Genomic DNA, 13,867 nt, shown 5'->3' on the forward strand with positions numbered 1-13,867 from the left:
CCTGGCTCAACTTCCTCCTATCCTTCCTTCATTTATTCTCCTGTAACTTTTCTTCATGCTGCTCCTCTCTCCTCCTGTTGTCTCGCCTCCAGCAGCTGGCAGAGTCTTAATCAGCAACCCTCCGCATCTCGATGATTGCAACGTGTTAGCCTGATTGAGAACACACACCAACACACACATAAGACACAGTATAACACGATCTGTGGGCTATCATGATTATTAAACTACAGTGCAGAGCTCAATAAAGCGGCGTCAAAGCTGACATCAACACATTTTATTAACCCGAGACACATAATAAGAATGCAAATTAAACTCTTGTTTAAAATTGCCACAGCTATTCTTTATTGAAATCCCCCAGTCGCTCCGCCCTTTATGACTGCACAGCCATAGGTAGTTTGATCAGTCAGTCAGCTCTACACACAGTATGGTACACTTTGTCACACATACAATATGTACATTACCCCAGCAGTAATGCTATGACATGTTCCAATAACAAGACAGTTACTTTTAATATGGCTTGATTAAAGTGGTCAAACTGTATATGATGACCCAACTAGATGAGGCGAGTGAAAATCGCACAGTCCGGAGGGGGTGGGTCGACCCAATGGAAGAAGGTTGTCTCAGGAATCTAAGTATCAAACTCTGGCCTTCTACCACTAACTCACCTATCTATATACCAGACTTTTAATTAGCAGTTCACCCAAACTGCTAAAAGCTATCCCAAGTGGTATGTAGCCATGCAGTCTTATTTTTGAAATTCACATGAAGAACTTGTTAGCAAACAGTTACATCTAGCAGACACAGAGCAACATTAGCATTAATTTGAATGCGTGTTACTTGCCACCTGATGATATTGTATTATCTATATACTTCTATTTTTTTGCTATTGCTTTTTGCCCTCCACCGGCTCCTGTCTCCCTTTTTTGCAGATAAATGATCCATTATGCTCACTAACTAGTCATCAGTAATGTAGGAAGTATTCAGATTTTATTAGTTTTTGTACAAAACCACACAGAAATACTTCACTCAAAGTAAAAGTCCTCCATTGAGACTGTTACTTAAGAGGGCCCTATTATTCTCATTTTCAGGTTCCTATGTTGACGTGTTTCCATGCTTTAATGTTCAAAAAGGTATTTTCATCCTCGGTCTGAAACCAGAGCCCAGTCTGCTCTGATCGGTTAGCTGACCGACTCAGTTGGGATTGGTCAACCGCTAAGAGATGTCCCGCCCCTAGGCAAATCACATGAAAAAAGCGGCGAGAGGGGGGCGTGTGTGGGGGAGATACTCCCTCTGAACTTTGAAAGTTTAGCCTTTGCAGACTATTTACTTGCACACAAACCTATATACCACACACCAGGAAGGGAACGCCCGCAAAAGCATAATAGGGCCTCTTTAATGTTAGTTTTATCTTTATAAAAAAAGAAAGAAATGAAATTGAGAATGAAATCCTCAAATTAGAAGGGCTGCAAGACTAACACAATAAATACAATAGTTATTAATCAACTAAATTGTACAGGGTGCACTTGTAAAAACTGTTGAGGCAGCAATCCTATAGACACATACAGAACATCTTAAATCGTGTAAAAATAAAAACAAAACTATCTGCATGGCATGGATGAAGTAAGGACGTTTTTCTTTATTTGGGTGAACTGACTCTTTCAAACATTAGTTGCATCTACTCTAAATGCACCACATTCTTTTTACAGCAATCATATTGCCATTACGAGCACTTACTTACAAAAGTAAATGCTTCCCGAGACATTTTGGTCCATTAAATACCCAGTTTTGCTCGTTTTTAGACTAGCAATGTTCAGTCGATTTGGTATTCTGACTGTCTCTGCGCAGACTTTATCACCAGACATTCACACACAGTAAATCTCACATACACAATCATGATCCAGACACCCAGCGTCCTGTACTGCTGATATACACATTTCCCATTCAATTGTCTTACACTGTCCTCTGCCTTCCTCCAGATTGCTCCCATTAAAATAAAGTGAAAATACATTTCCACTAGTGCAAAAATAAAGTCTCTCTTTGAGAGCAATAAGAAAACAAAGTTTAACAAAAAATATATATATTTGACACATTGGATCATATAGAAATAATAAAGTGGCACTGATAATAAATTATATGACAAGAAAAAGCTGCTGCAGACTATATCCCCCCATTTCTTTAGTCTGAAAGAACTAAGGCTGATTTGTAAGTATGCATACATATTTAACCTGCAGGCTGACAAGTTATTATGAATGAAACATTAAAGTTTTGGACTATAGGAGGAATTCCTGCTGTGTTATTGGCAGGGTGGAATGACCTTGTTAAACACAGGCTGACTACTGACTCCATCTAGTGGTGAAATATACCAACTACAGCGTTTTGCTGAAATCAAGAAGATTTTAAAATCAATAATCGGATTTCCTCCAACAACAAAGTGCAAGCAAATAATAACTAAATCGGGAGAAATAAGGATAATACCCATTAAATTACAGGCACAAAACTGCTTCTTTTTCATTCTTGTTTCTATTCCATTGGACTACTACTAAGGTTGTGGTTTGATGGAGGTCATGTTTTCTTCCCACATACAGTAGCACAAAGGGAATGACACGAGGATCAATCTACAGCACGGACTCATCTGTGTTTCCTCTCTCGCACACAGATGGTTAACGGCAGCTGTTCCTTTCAGTCACATGATCGATCTCCACCTGTTTCAGTGGGTTTGTGCGTTAGGACACGTGGCGGAGTGGTGATTAGTTGCATCGTTTCATAGCAAGTGAGGTGCCGCCTGTCATGAATACACCGCTCCTTGGTCGACGCCGCACTTTTCACTCGATGAGACATTTCTTCCGTGTTAATCTTTCGCACAAGCTTCTGCATCTTAGGATGAGACAAATAAGGCAAATAGGAACTCCACGGGGACAGTTCTGATGTTACAGGAAGGGGCAAAGCATACAGTATTAGTGTTATGGGGTTCAGTTTGTATGCACTGCATATTAATACCCAGGGAGTCCATCAGGAAGGTTCATTATTTTGAGGTTGAGGAGTCATTTCTTCAGCCGTGAGAGTCTGGCAACATGTCCAGATTTTTAAAACTAACTATGCATCGTCTCCTGGCAGCCAATCACGACCATCCTCAGGTCAAACCTCAAGGTCGGGAATTAACTCCTCCTTAAGCTGAATGTCATTTTCGGATCCCGTGCCCACGTCCGAGTCAAAGAGTGAGTGGTAAGATTTGGGCGAGTGCGTGTGTGAGTGTCCGCCTGAGTGGCTGCTGGCGTCACTGTCGTCAAGAGTGTTAGTCCTGGAGAAGAGGCCAAAGTCCAGCAGGCCTGTAGAAGAGCCACTGCTCTCACTCTCTCCTTCAAAATAAAAATCTTCCACCTCCACAAACCACTCGGGCCAGAACCTCCTCCGCATCCGCTCGCAGAACATGGCCAGGTTGATCAACTCTCCTGTAAAGACAAAAGACACAGCAGGTTTACGAGAACAAGTTTTTACAGATACAGCTAAACCAGCAGGAGGTATCACTGCATGGTGCTTACTGACATTTTGAGTCTGATAAAGAGGAAGACAATACATCTGAGATACTTCCAGAGACATAATTATGTGCTATCATTTTATGATAAGTGCTTTCAGAAAGTATGTATCAAAGCAACAGCGAGGAACCCTCATTTGTGGGATTACAAGCTCTGATTTTGCTCTCGGAAAAGATAAGAGACCCAAATGTTCCCTCATCAGTGCAACAATCAAAGCCTATCAGCATCACTGCATTACAGTATAATATCACTGCCATCTACTGGCTGAACATACAAATACATCTATGACAAACCACTTGCACACTTGAAAATATGCAAGTGACATGTTTATCTTAAAGTCAAGCTTATATACTGCAACACAGGGTAATAGTGAAGCTCAAACTAAAGCAACAGTATCTCCAGTTAATATGCAGAGCACTCCACAGATCCACTGACCTTTGATGAGTTGTTCTGGTCGTGTCCCAGGAAGAGTCCACATAGCCTGGGCTAGATGCCCAAACACTGTAGCATCTAATGTGGACATCTTAGAGCCCATGAAGTATTTTTTATCTCCTGTGGGACAGAGACATTCGAAATGATGGAGCATAATAATTAGTAGTGTTTGAAATAAAAGAAACATTGCTTTAAACTTTTTGGATTCAAAATAAAAAAAATATATAAGCTAAAAGGTGTTTGATTGGAACCAGCCGGTTAAGTAACAAAAAATACATTGTTGATTTTCTAACAATTTAATTTCCTACTACTAGCTCTTGGAGTAGCAGAAGCTAGATCTTTCAACCTTTTATCCATGACTTTGAGCTAACTCAACCATTTATCCTTTTAGCTTGCTATTTCTGTTTATCCATTTCTTTTTGGTATTTATATCAATGGTATGCATTACTGTTTAGCTTATCATTTCAACAGTTTATCCATTACTTTTTCGCTAGTCGTTTATGTTCTGTTTCTGATCTTTAGCTAGCTAGCAACTGTTGCTCAAGCATTATTTTTAGCTAGCTAACCAGCTTGTTCATCCATTTATTTTAGGTACATATTTCAGTAGGTTACATTATACATGTTTGCTAATTATTTAAAAAGATGATTCTCCCTTAGCTAACTATTAATCCTATCCATTACTTTTAGCTTGCTATTTTAACCTTTCTTCTAGCAAGCTAACTTAAATTAGCTAGGGTGTTACAACACAGTAGGTTAGTGGTAAGCATAAACATTTAAGAAGGTTTTATCTTCATAGTAGTTCCTTCCTAAACAACAATATGCGGATTGTTCATTAAAATATAGCCTACTGTATAGAACTTCCTTTCTTTATATTAGTTGAGCTGCTTAACAATAGTTCTAAGTATACAAATGTAAAAAGAGAGATATAATTAGGCTAACCCTGGTTCGGCATCACCTTCCAAGAATTAAAAAAAAACTGAAATATATCATAGATTTTGTTAAAATAAACGTGTAAAGAATGTTAACAATACAGAGACAGAACAGTATTTCCAGTAATAGCCTACATATTTGATATTAAGTTTGTGTGGCCTTAGATACGGTTTATGCTAAATCTATTAGCTTCTCCTTCCCTGTTCGTTCAGCGAATACACACTTTAAAATAAACAAATTTCATCATGAAACTGGAAGAGCTACACTTTTGGCAGCAGCAAAACATTTTATACTCACACTCATGAGTCAGGAAAGCAAAACAGAAGCTAAGTGTACTGATGCTTTCACAGAATAACAAGTGGTCTTCTGTTGAAATGGTACAAACAGATCAATGTAAATCACTTTTCTTTCAAGCATCTGGCTCTTTGTTTCCATCTGAGCACTGATATCTTATCCCTGTGGCTGACATCCAGAACTTTCCTGTTTTCATTTATCTCTGCTATACCTCACTAAGTAGTCTACAAACACAGGGAAAGACAGAGATGTTCTGTTTAGATAAAGTGAAAATGATATCGGTATTTTGTCTACAAGGAAAGTAAATGCATTATTTCCAGGACATACAGCTCTGTAAAAAATTAAGTTTCTTAAAACTCAATTTCTACATGTATGGCAGCCATTCACTAAGGCTTACAGTATCTGTTTAATTCCAACACAGATAAATGTAGTCAGTAGTTTACCCAAACACATACCTATAAAAAGTAAAACCAGAGAAACTGATCATTTTGCAGTGGTCTCTTCTTCCATAGCTGTATATGCTATTTAGTTATTCACATTATAAAATGTGCCTTTTCATTGTATAATATTTCATTGTGCATATATATTTTAAATAACTTGTGAGGGTCCATGAATCATCAATACTAATTCTGCATTAGGCCACATTAGACTTCGATAATGATCCGACAATTTTCCTTTGGTCATTATGACTTGGCAATGCAGTAATACATTAGCTCGATATAGATGTCTACTTTACATACAACTTCCTGTGACTAAATTAGCTTTCCGCTGTCACTTTTATTTAATTCTGATTACCTGAATGTAACATAACAATCACATAACAACTGTTCTGGAAAGGTTGACAAATGTCACAACAACTATCCAATGGACTGAGTTTCTGAATACATATGACCATCCAGTCCTATTATAAAGAGAACTGTACCAACGGCTACAGATGTGTACTGTACTATCATTCTGTTATCCCGGATTAAAAAAAAACAGCCGCTCTTTTATCAAATTACATAACAGAGTTGAGGTAATCCCTTCTCATACAGTTGATGGCGTAAGGGGTAAAAGCCATAGAGAATGCTAATCAAAACACACGGTCCTCTTCCTACCTAACAGTGTGGCCAGCGTCCTCATGTCCTTCTCCATCAGTGTGTAGACCTCCTCCTTAGAGAAGCGTCCAATGCCATGGCCGTACATCTCCCTGCGCACCATGCTGCCGTTCATGTGGCTCAGCAGCCACTTCAGGGTGTCGCTCAGGGGGCCGGTCATCGACAGAAGCTTCTGCGTTTCATCTACGTTGTCCACCCACTGACAGTAGGCTATCGTCCTGACAGAACACAAAGCACAAAACATGGTGTTTACATAACATTGTGAACGGTGTCAGAAAATGGATGAGTCTAGCATCAAACTTCTTTATATCACAGATCATATAAAACATATAAAACCACCACAGAAATATTTTAAAACAAGAATCTTTTTTTTTTATGGAGATGTGATATGGATGTAGAGAGCAATCCGTCCAACATTATTTGTAATAAAGTGGATGAGTTGCTATGTGATTCCTTTCCTCAATTATGCAAAAGAGGAAATTCCATTCTTTACGCCAAAAACGTCCTAATAAATTGTGGCTCGGAAAAAAAGGAAGTGACGTATTTAGAGGTTTATCCCATGCCCTACAACCAACAAAGCTTTATGTCTATAGACAATAACCTCGTCCTAATCAATAAAGTACACTACCACTTCCCGCTTATCAGCTATATTGCTTACAGGAAGACAGCATCATATATCCAGCCCTTTAAACTGTCAGGCTGCATGTAAGAGAGGAAACGGTGACTGTGAAAGCATCCCAGGAACTCCGTTACAGATTTGACCTGGAAAAACTCAAGCTGCATTGCTTTGTTGAGTCAGTCAGTGTCTGTTTTGCTTGTGTTCAAATAAAAAAATAGGAAACAGAAGGAAGAGATTTGTCTCGCAGCAGCCGACAGACAGATCCAGTCTCTGTGTGCAAACAAGCCCAACTCAAATCCTTAAAATCCCTCTTTAGCTCTGCTTTTCATCAACCACTTCGTTTCATTTGTGACCATTGAAAATGTAAAAAAAGGAAACCTAGGAGACAGTTGTTTTATCTTAATTATACACATAAGCCTGTGATGTGTATTCACCTACTTTAGTAAGGAAAATATATGTTTATAGTTTCTGCATTACTTTTGCACCATTCTCTTGCACTATTGTTATGTCTTTAAGTAGATTGTATTTATTGTTGGAGGAGCCTGAGACTTACTTACTACCTTTCCTGTAGTCCACCTTAGTTTTGTTATAAAGGTTTTTTCTTTGCATGTAAATGGTCCAAAAAAGGCTAAAATCCCTCCAGGGGGAGTTTCTCTCCCAAACACTCCACACCCCTGCCCGAATTGGACTCCTTTGTTTAGTTCTGTAACATAGTGACATCACTATGTAACACTTGTGCTTCTATTGGCTAGCACTCCAACACATTGGGTGTTTCTCAATGTCGAGGACGCTTGCTTGGTAGCACATGTCTTCCGAGTCACTTGCTTCAGAAGCGCGAGGCAAGAATACTTCCTAGCGTCGGAAAACGAAGAATTGTGGAACAGGCTAACAGGTGTGCAGGTGTGCATCATATGCGAGGCCCCGCCTTAAATGGAGCGCAATTTCCACCAAAGATTTGGAAATTGGTCCGTGCGCAAAGCATTGTGGGGATTTTAAGACCGCAGAGTCTACAAATGTGCAGCCTTCTGTATTTTGCTTCAGCAGCAAATAAAGACCTTTTTGAACATTAAAGCATGGAAACATGTCAAAGTAAAGAAACACAATACAAATATGAAACCTGGAAATAAGCATAACAGGGCCCCTTTAAGATTTTCATTGCCAAAACTACGCTGTAACAAATCATTTGAATGTTGAATCTACTGATAGTGCAAGTGTCTCTGATGTGTGGTACACATGTGTTGTTTTTCCGGCCGAGCTGCCTGTGCGTGTAGACACTAATAAGATTAAGATGCTATATCCTTACACACTCTCTCCCGTTACTTCGTAGGAAATACAGACGGATCTTCTCTCACAGATCGTCTGTCCGCCTGGAAGCTTTATGTTGTAATTCTGCCGGCAGTGACTGACCCCTGCGCCATGATGCGACTGCATAGCAGCGTCTGCCTCTGGCCTGCACTCTTCTCCATCACTCTGGTAGGCAAGGCGCTCAATGCAAATTGAATTTAAGCATCTGACCTACATTACATCTGGGAGTGGTGACCGTCCATGGGCCATACATTACTTCCTGTTACATTATCTGATCTGTTGTCCCAAGAGGATATACAGTCCTTTGTTTCATGATTAGAAAAAAGCCCTTCTTAGCAGATTTAAATATATAATTAAGATGAGGTCAGTCATTTTTGAGGGGGTAGACAATGGAAGCATGAAATCATTGTTTTGGCCTTTCTGCACTTTTCATTTCCAGTCAGTCTGTGTTTCCCACTTAAGGTTGTGACTCACAAGTTGATGATAAAGAGCATTAGTAGTATTCTTAATGTTATAACAATTTTTTCTCAAAGTCATAAGCTGATTTTAAAGACAAGATGAATCATTTCACTGACTCATCATAAGTGCATTGCAGTCTTGCATTTTTTAGTGTTCAAATAATAAAAGTCTTGAAGAAAGCTAATTTATTGAATTGTTGGGGATAGAAATGGTCCTATTTAATCCTCTGTTGAATTACATGGCCATTTTGGCTACTGTGATAGTTGAAGCTGTAAAACTAGTACCTCATAATGTTGTAGATGAACATGTTAGCTAACATTTGTTTATTTAAACATCCGGCAGAAACAACATGAAAATAAGCTGTATTTTTGAAACATTTCTACCAATTTAAAGCCCCACCAGAATTCATTGACAAAAAACAGTGATTTTACCTAGCAGAGCCCAGAAGCTGCTGGTCTCACGCTGCCTCAAACAGAACATTTGTTTGTGTTATTGTGTGACTTCTGTATTTTCACACAATAACACAAACAAACAAACTGATCGAGACAGGGGTAGACCAGCAGCTCCTTTGTTTTGTGAAGTAAAATGACTGTTTTTGTCAATGGAGTCTGGTGCCGTTGAAAAGAGCATAGATAATATCTCGAAAAGGGCTGTCTGACGGGGGTTAAGTGGTGAAAATATTCTAAAAATAGCATACATTTAAACTGATATTGACTTTTTTTAGGCAGAATTTTTGCTGCTGATACCTCATATAACCCCACTTCAAAAAAATCCATACCACCCTTTAGACAGCAAAGGTGGACAGAGTAGAAAGCACAGAGGCTGCTTGTTCTTCAGTTTCCTGTTATCTTGTTTTTATAGCAGCATCGATCAGAAGTGCAGGAGGAAAACAGAGTGTGTACTGTATGACCTAACACTCGGTTAGTGCCTCTGGCCAGAAGCTAGCCCTTCAGAGAGCAACCAAGCTGCCAGATTGCCCTTTCCTGACATAAATAATTCAATCAATGGGTCTATAAGTGGGTCTAAACATGGGCACACAGGGTGGGTGGAGGAGCAGAGAAAAGAACGAGGAGGTGACACAGAGAGGGAGGATGTATGCATGACCTCTAAAGCTTGGGAGAAAGAAATCATTGTTTACATCACGCAAACGTTGCAATTTCACATCTATAGGCTATTTTACACATTAATGTCACAACCTCAATTCACACCCTTTCCTTACAGTTTACCGCAATATGAAACAGAGGCGAGTGGAACACATGACACCGGATAAAACCGTGAAGATCAGTGAGACTGTGTGTGTGTGTGTGTGTGTGTGTGTGTGTGTGTGTGTGTGTGTGTGTGTGTGTGTGTGTGTGTGTGTGTGTGTAAGATGGATGGAGCTTTTAGGCAATGGAAAACAGAGCCTGTGTGGGGAAGGAGGGGTGGTGAATGATTTCCTAGCAGCAGCTTCTCACCCAGAGGCTCAGGAGTGACTCACCACGGCAGGCATGGCTGCACACTGCTGATGTTGAGGGTAGAGACAGCTTGGTCTCGTTATATGCAGTCTGAAGAGCTCCAGTCATTAGGTTTGGTCACACCATGTCGATGAGTATTTTCATATTTAAAACTAATGTTTTTTAACATACTTATGTGTTCCTTATTTTTTTATATATTAATTTAGTTGTGTGTTCTTTATTTTTATTTTCCTATTCATTATTTTTTTTTTTTGCTCTTTTGTTTGCCAAACATAACATTGTTTTATTAGGGTTTGCCTCTGTAAAATTGAACACCAACAATTAAAATAATTATTCAAATGAATATATATATAAAAATAAATATTTTATATTTATTTCAAAAAATAATTGTAATTAAATTAAAAGCCAAACAATTATTTAAATCAATATTCCATTGTTCTTTTTCAGTGAGATCTGTGTGGGTGGTTCCTGATACTGCTTAACATTGGGCTTGAGTGTTAAAATATGCATTTGATAACTAATATGTAAATATAAATATACAAGTTCAATTCAGCCAATACATTAGTTGTGCCTTTAAGTAAAACTGTTTGCATAAAATTACCGAAATGTCCCCGTATTCCGAATGAGATGTCCCCTTTGAATCATATTTTATGAAACGTTTCCAAACACCCAGTTTTAACTTGTCCATAATTACATAGTCCCCTACCAGTAAAGGTGATCCTCCACCATGGTGGTGATGGCTCGGGACACGGCTCTCTCCTCAGGGGTGAGGTTTACGTTGAGGTTAACTCCCAGCATCTCCTCCAGGAAGTCCACGATGAACTCTGAGCCTGACGCCTGCTGGTGGTTGTACTCGATCCACGGCATCTTACCCTGAGGCGACAGCTTCCCATCAAAGTAGTTCTGCAGAGAGACACAGATTCAGCTTAGAATATCAAAGATTTGACAATCTGGACACAATTAGCTCGTTATTTATGGAAGCCATGAGAGACCAAAGAAAACTTGAAAACGGCCAAAAGAGTATTACAATAACAAATGATTATCGTGGGGGAAAGGGTTATGGAGAAAAGTCGTTTGATTAGTTGGCGATCTCTGGGAAATGTCTCCCCCTTTTATAATGTATTCTGCTGAGCCTCACCTGGTAGGGCAGGTCCACCATGCGCAGGTATGTCTCCAGTTTGAGGCAGAAGGGTGAGAGGCTGGGCACGCCGTTCTTTGGCCTGGAGAACTGATGGAGGATGATGGCATCTTTAGAGTCCAACTCCTGCTCTTTCCTACAGAAGAAGAAAACAATACATTTCGTATATACACAGTCTATTTAAGATGATGTTCTCAGTTCAGATTGCAATGCCCACTGCATAAGAAGACTTCATATAATTTGTTCTTGTAACCTCCGACATGAAGGTCATTTATCCAGGTCTGTCGAAAGCATGATTGTTGAAATACTGAAAATACTGGCCCGATTTACATGAAACTAAATCGAAGGGTGAAGCACGGGCAAAAGAACAACTTATAATATTTTGGAGAGAATCCAATTCATGAGGAGGAAACATGAACTTGGAAGTGAACATTGTGAGATAGGACCTTTGTACTGCACTCGTGAGGTGTTGGAATAGTTGTGAAAATGTGTTTCCAAGTGGGAAATCAAGTAAGCCAAACTTTTGCTACACATTTCATGGCTCCTTGTTGTCCCAAAAATACTGGAGAAACGTAATAATAGCCCTACGACGCATCGTCTTTGAAGTGTCCATGCTGTTCTCACTTTCAACCCAAAGCTCTTGACCACAACACGACAGAAGAACGGCTTCCCAGCTCAGGAAATGGGACCATCCAAAGACCATGTGAATGCCTCAGTCTAATTAATTTAACATAAAGTGAAAAACCATGTTGTCAAACCAATCAGGCAATCATATTCGCTGTTGAGGAAGGATTTGATTGACAGCAAGCAGAATTCACAGAAAGCTGTGTTTGATGCTCTGATGGATTTCCCCCTCTTGTTCTGTTGTGTTTCCTGCTTTCATTGATTGTTCTTTGCAGGAAAAGGCTGATGCTCCAGGGAGGAATACACTATCTGTTTGATATTGTAAACCCTGCTGCTGACTATGTGTAAACACCCAGAGGAACATGAGGAGTGATACAAACTTAAAAGCCAGTGAAAGTACCCTTTGATTCAAATGCTAACTTCTCAGAGCTGTCACTTTTGGATTAGATTACACTGAAATGAACTGTAGTGTATTTGTTCTGAGTACAGGTACCAATGAAATACAGTTTGCAACTTACCAGCAGTGCGTATAGGGAGGAGAGGAGGAGAGGGTCACCTCTGTAGTTAATTATAGCGTGACGACACAGCAGTACTTCCCAGAGTCCCTGAGCAACCACCCGGCAACACCTTTCTTTATTTTCAGAGACTGCAGAGGCTTAACTTCATTCACTTTCAAACAGTAGCTTTGAGCAGCAGACCTACATTGTGTTGTCCTGGAGGAACATATATCAAATCAATCCAAAATGCTCAGCCATTAGGATTTCAGCCAATGCTGCACATGTATCCCTCATATTGTCATCTAAATGGTTACATGCTTATATTAACGTAACCAGAAATTAAAGATATTATATTAACAAAAGTTGAGCTCCAAAGATTCACCAGTTAGTTGTTGAATTGAATGTTGCAGATTAATTAAATGAATCTCCTACTATATTGATAACCTATTGATCGTGTGAGTTATTATTTCAGAAAATAAAGTCCACATTCTCTTAATCCAGCTCCTTAAATGCAAATATTCTGATTTCTGTACTCCTTTATGACAATAAGCTAAATATAATTGAGTTGTTGACAAAATATGACATTGTTGTCAACAACTCAACCCACTTGTTGGGTTTTGGGAAACATTTGAACAATTTTCTGATATTGTATAGATCCCTCATGCCTGCTGTTTGAACACAAACCATAATAAACTCTTCTACTGATGTTCTTTGTTTCTCTCTGGCTGTGTTCCCTGTGTTCCCTGGAGAGACTGTGCCACAATGCACGTGGTTGTCACTGTATCCCTGTACTATTATCACCCAGCCAAAAATACATTTGGTAGGTGATGTTTGATCAAAAGGAAATTGTTTGTTTGCTATGAAAAAAAGATGATTTGATCAAAGATGAACAACTACACTGATCACGAACACGTTTTCCCTTTTCCTGTTTGTTGCATTTCATGTTTGTGTGTTGGAATTACCATCAAGAGACATAAAAAGTGCCTGAGCACAACATGGACACTTTATGTATGTATCTATTGCCAATACATTAACACTTAAATATGACCCGCCAAAGCTTTGTAAGCAGTTGAACATCATGAGGGGGAAAAAAAGATGATATATATATCATTTCCACCGTGTGGCTTCCTGTTCCTCTCCAGATGTTATGCAGCACAGAGGAAAGGGTAAAAGGAGACTTTACATCCAGGCATTAGCATTATTGTGCAGGCAGACAGAGCATGTCCGGTCTGTTTAGCATAGCTTTTATCACTGGCCAATGCTCTTCTTTGTGGGAATTATTTTCTTATAACTGTATAAAATAACTTCAATCTTTTATGGGATTTTATTGTATGAAAAATGCAGTCAGTTGCCAGCTTAAAGGTGGGGTATGTAATTTATTTCAGATACACTTTTTGTTATATTCCATGGAATGCTCTTAACATCCCGATAGCAATGAATATCTTAAGTGCTTTGACAATAAATACATTAAAATATCAATCTGTG

At 39.1% G+C, this 13,867-nt stretch overlaps 1 protein-coding gene across 2 annotated transcripts in view; it reads right to left on the reverse strand.

Annotated features, from left to right (window-relative positions):
- Nucleotides 1–870: 870 nt before the first annotated feature.
- Nucleotides 871–13,867, reverse strand: part of faxcb (failed axon connections homolog, metaxin like GST domain containing b) — a 16,788-nt gene continuing 3,791 nt past the window's right edge. For both annotated transcript variants that reach the window (XM_010780839.1, XM_010780838.1), the window contains 5 exons: nt 11,262–11,397; nt 10,830–11,026; nt 6,287–6,504; nt 3,969–4,085; nt 871–3,449 (listed from right to left, as the gene is read on the reverse strand). In XM_010780839.1, coding sequence (XP_010779141.1) covers nt 3,136–3,449; nt 3,969–4,085; nt 6,287–6,504; nt 10,830–11,026; nt 11,262–11,397 — 982 coding nt within the window. In that variant the 3' untranslated portion in view covers nt 871–3,135. The remainder of the gene's footprint in view (nt 3,450–3,968; nt 4,086–6,286; nt 6,505–10,829; nt 11,027–11,261; nt 11,398–13,867) is intronic.

Source organism: Notothenia coriiceps, unplaced genomic scaffold, assembly GCF_000735185.1.
Source record: "Notothenia coriiceps isolate Sejong01 unplaced genomic scaffold, NC01 NC01_scaffold00022209, whole genome shotgun sequence".
NCBI classification, from domain to species: domain Eukaryota; kingdom Metazoa; phylum Chordata; class Actinopteri; order Perciformes; family Nototheniidae; genus Notothenia; species Notothenia coriiceps.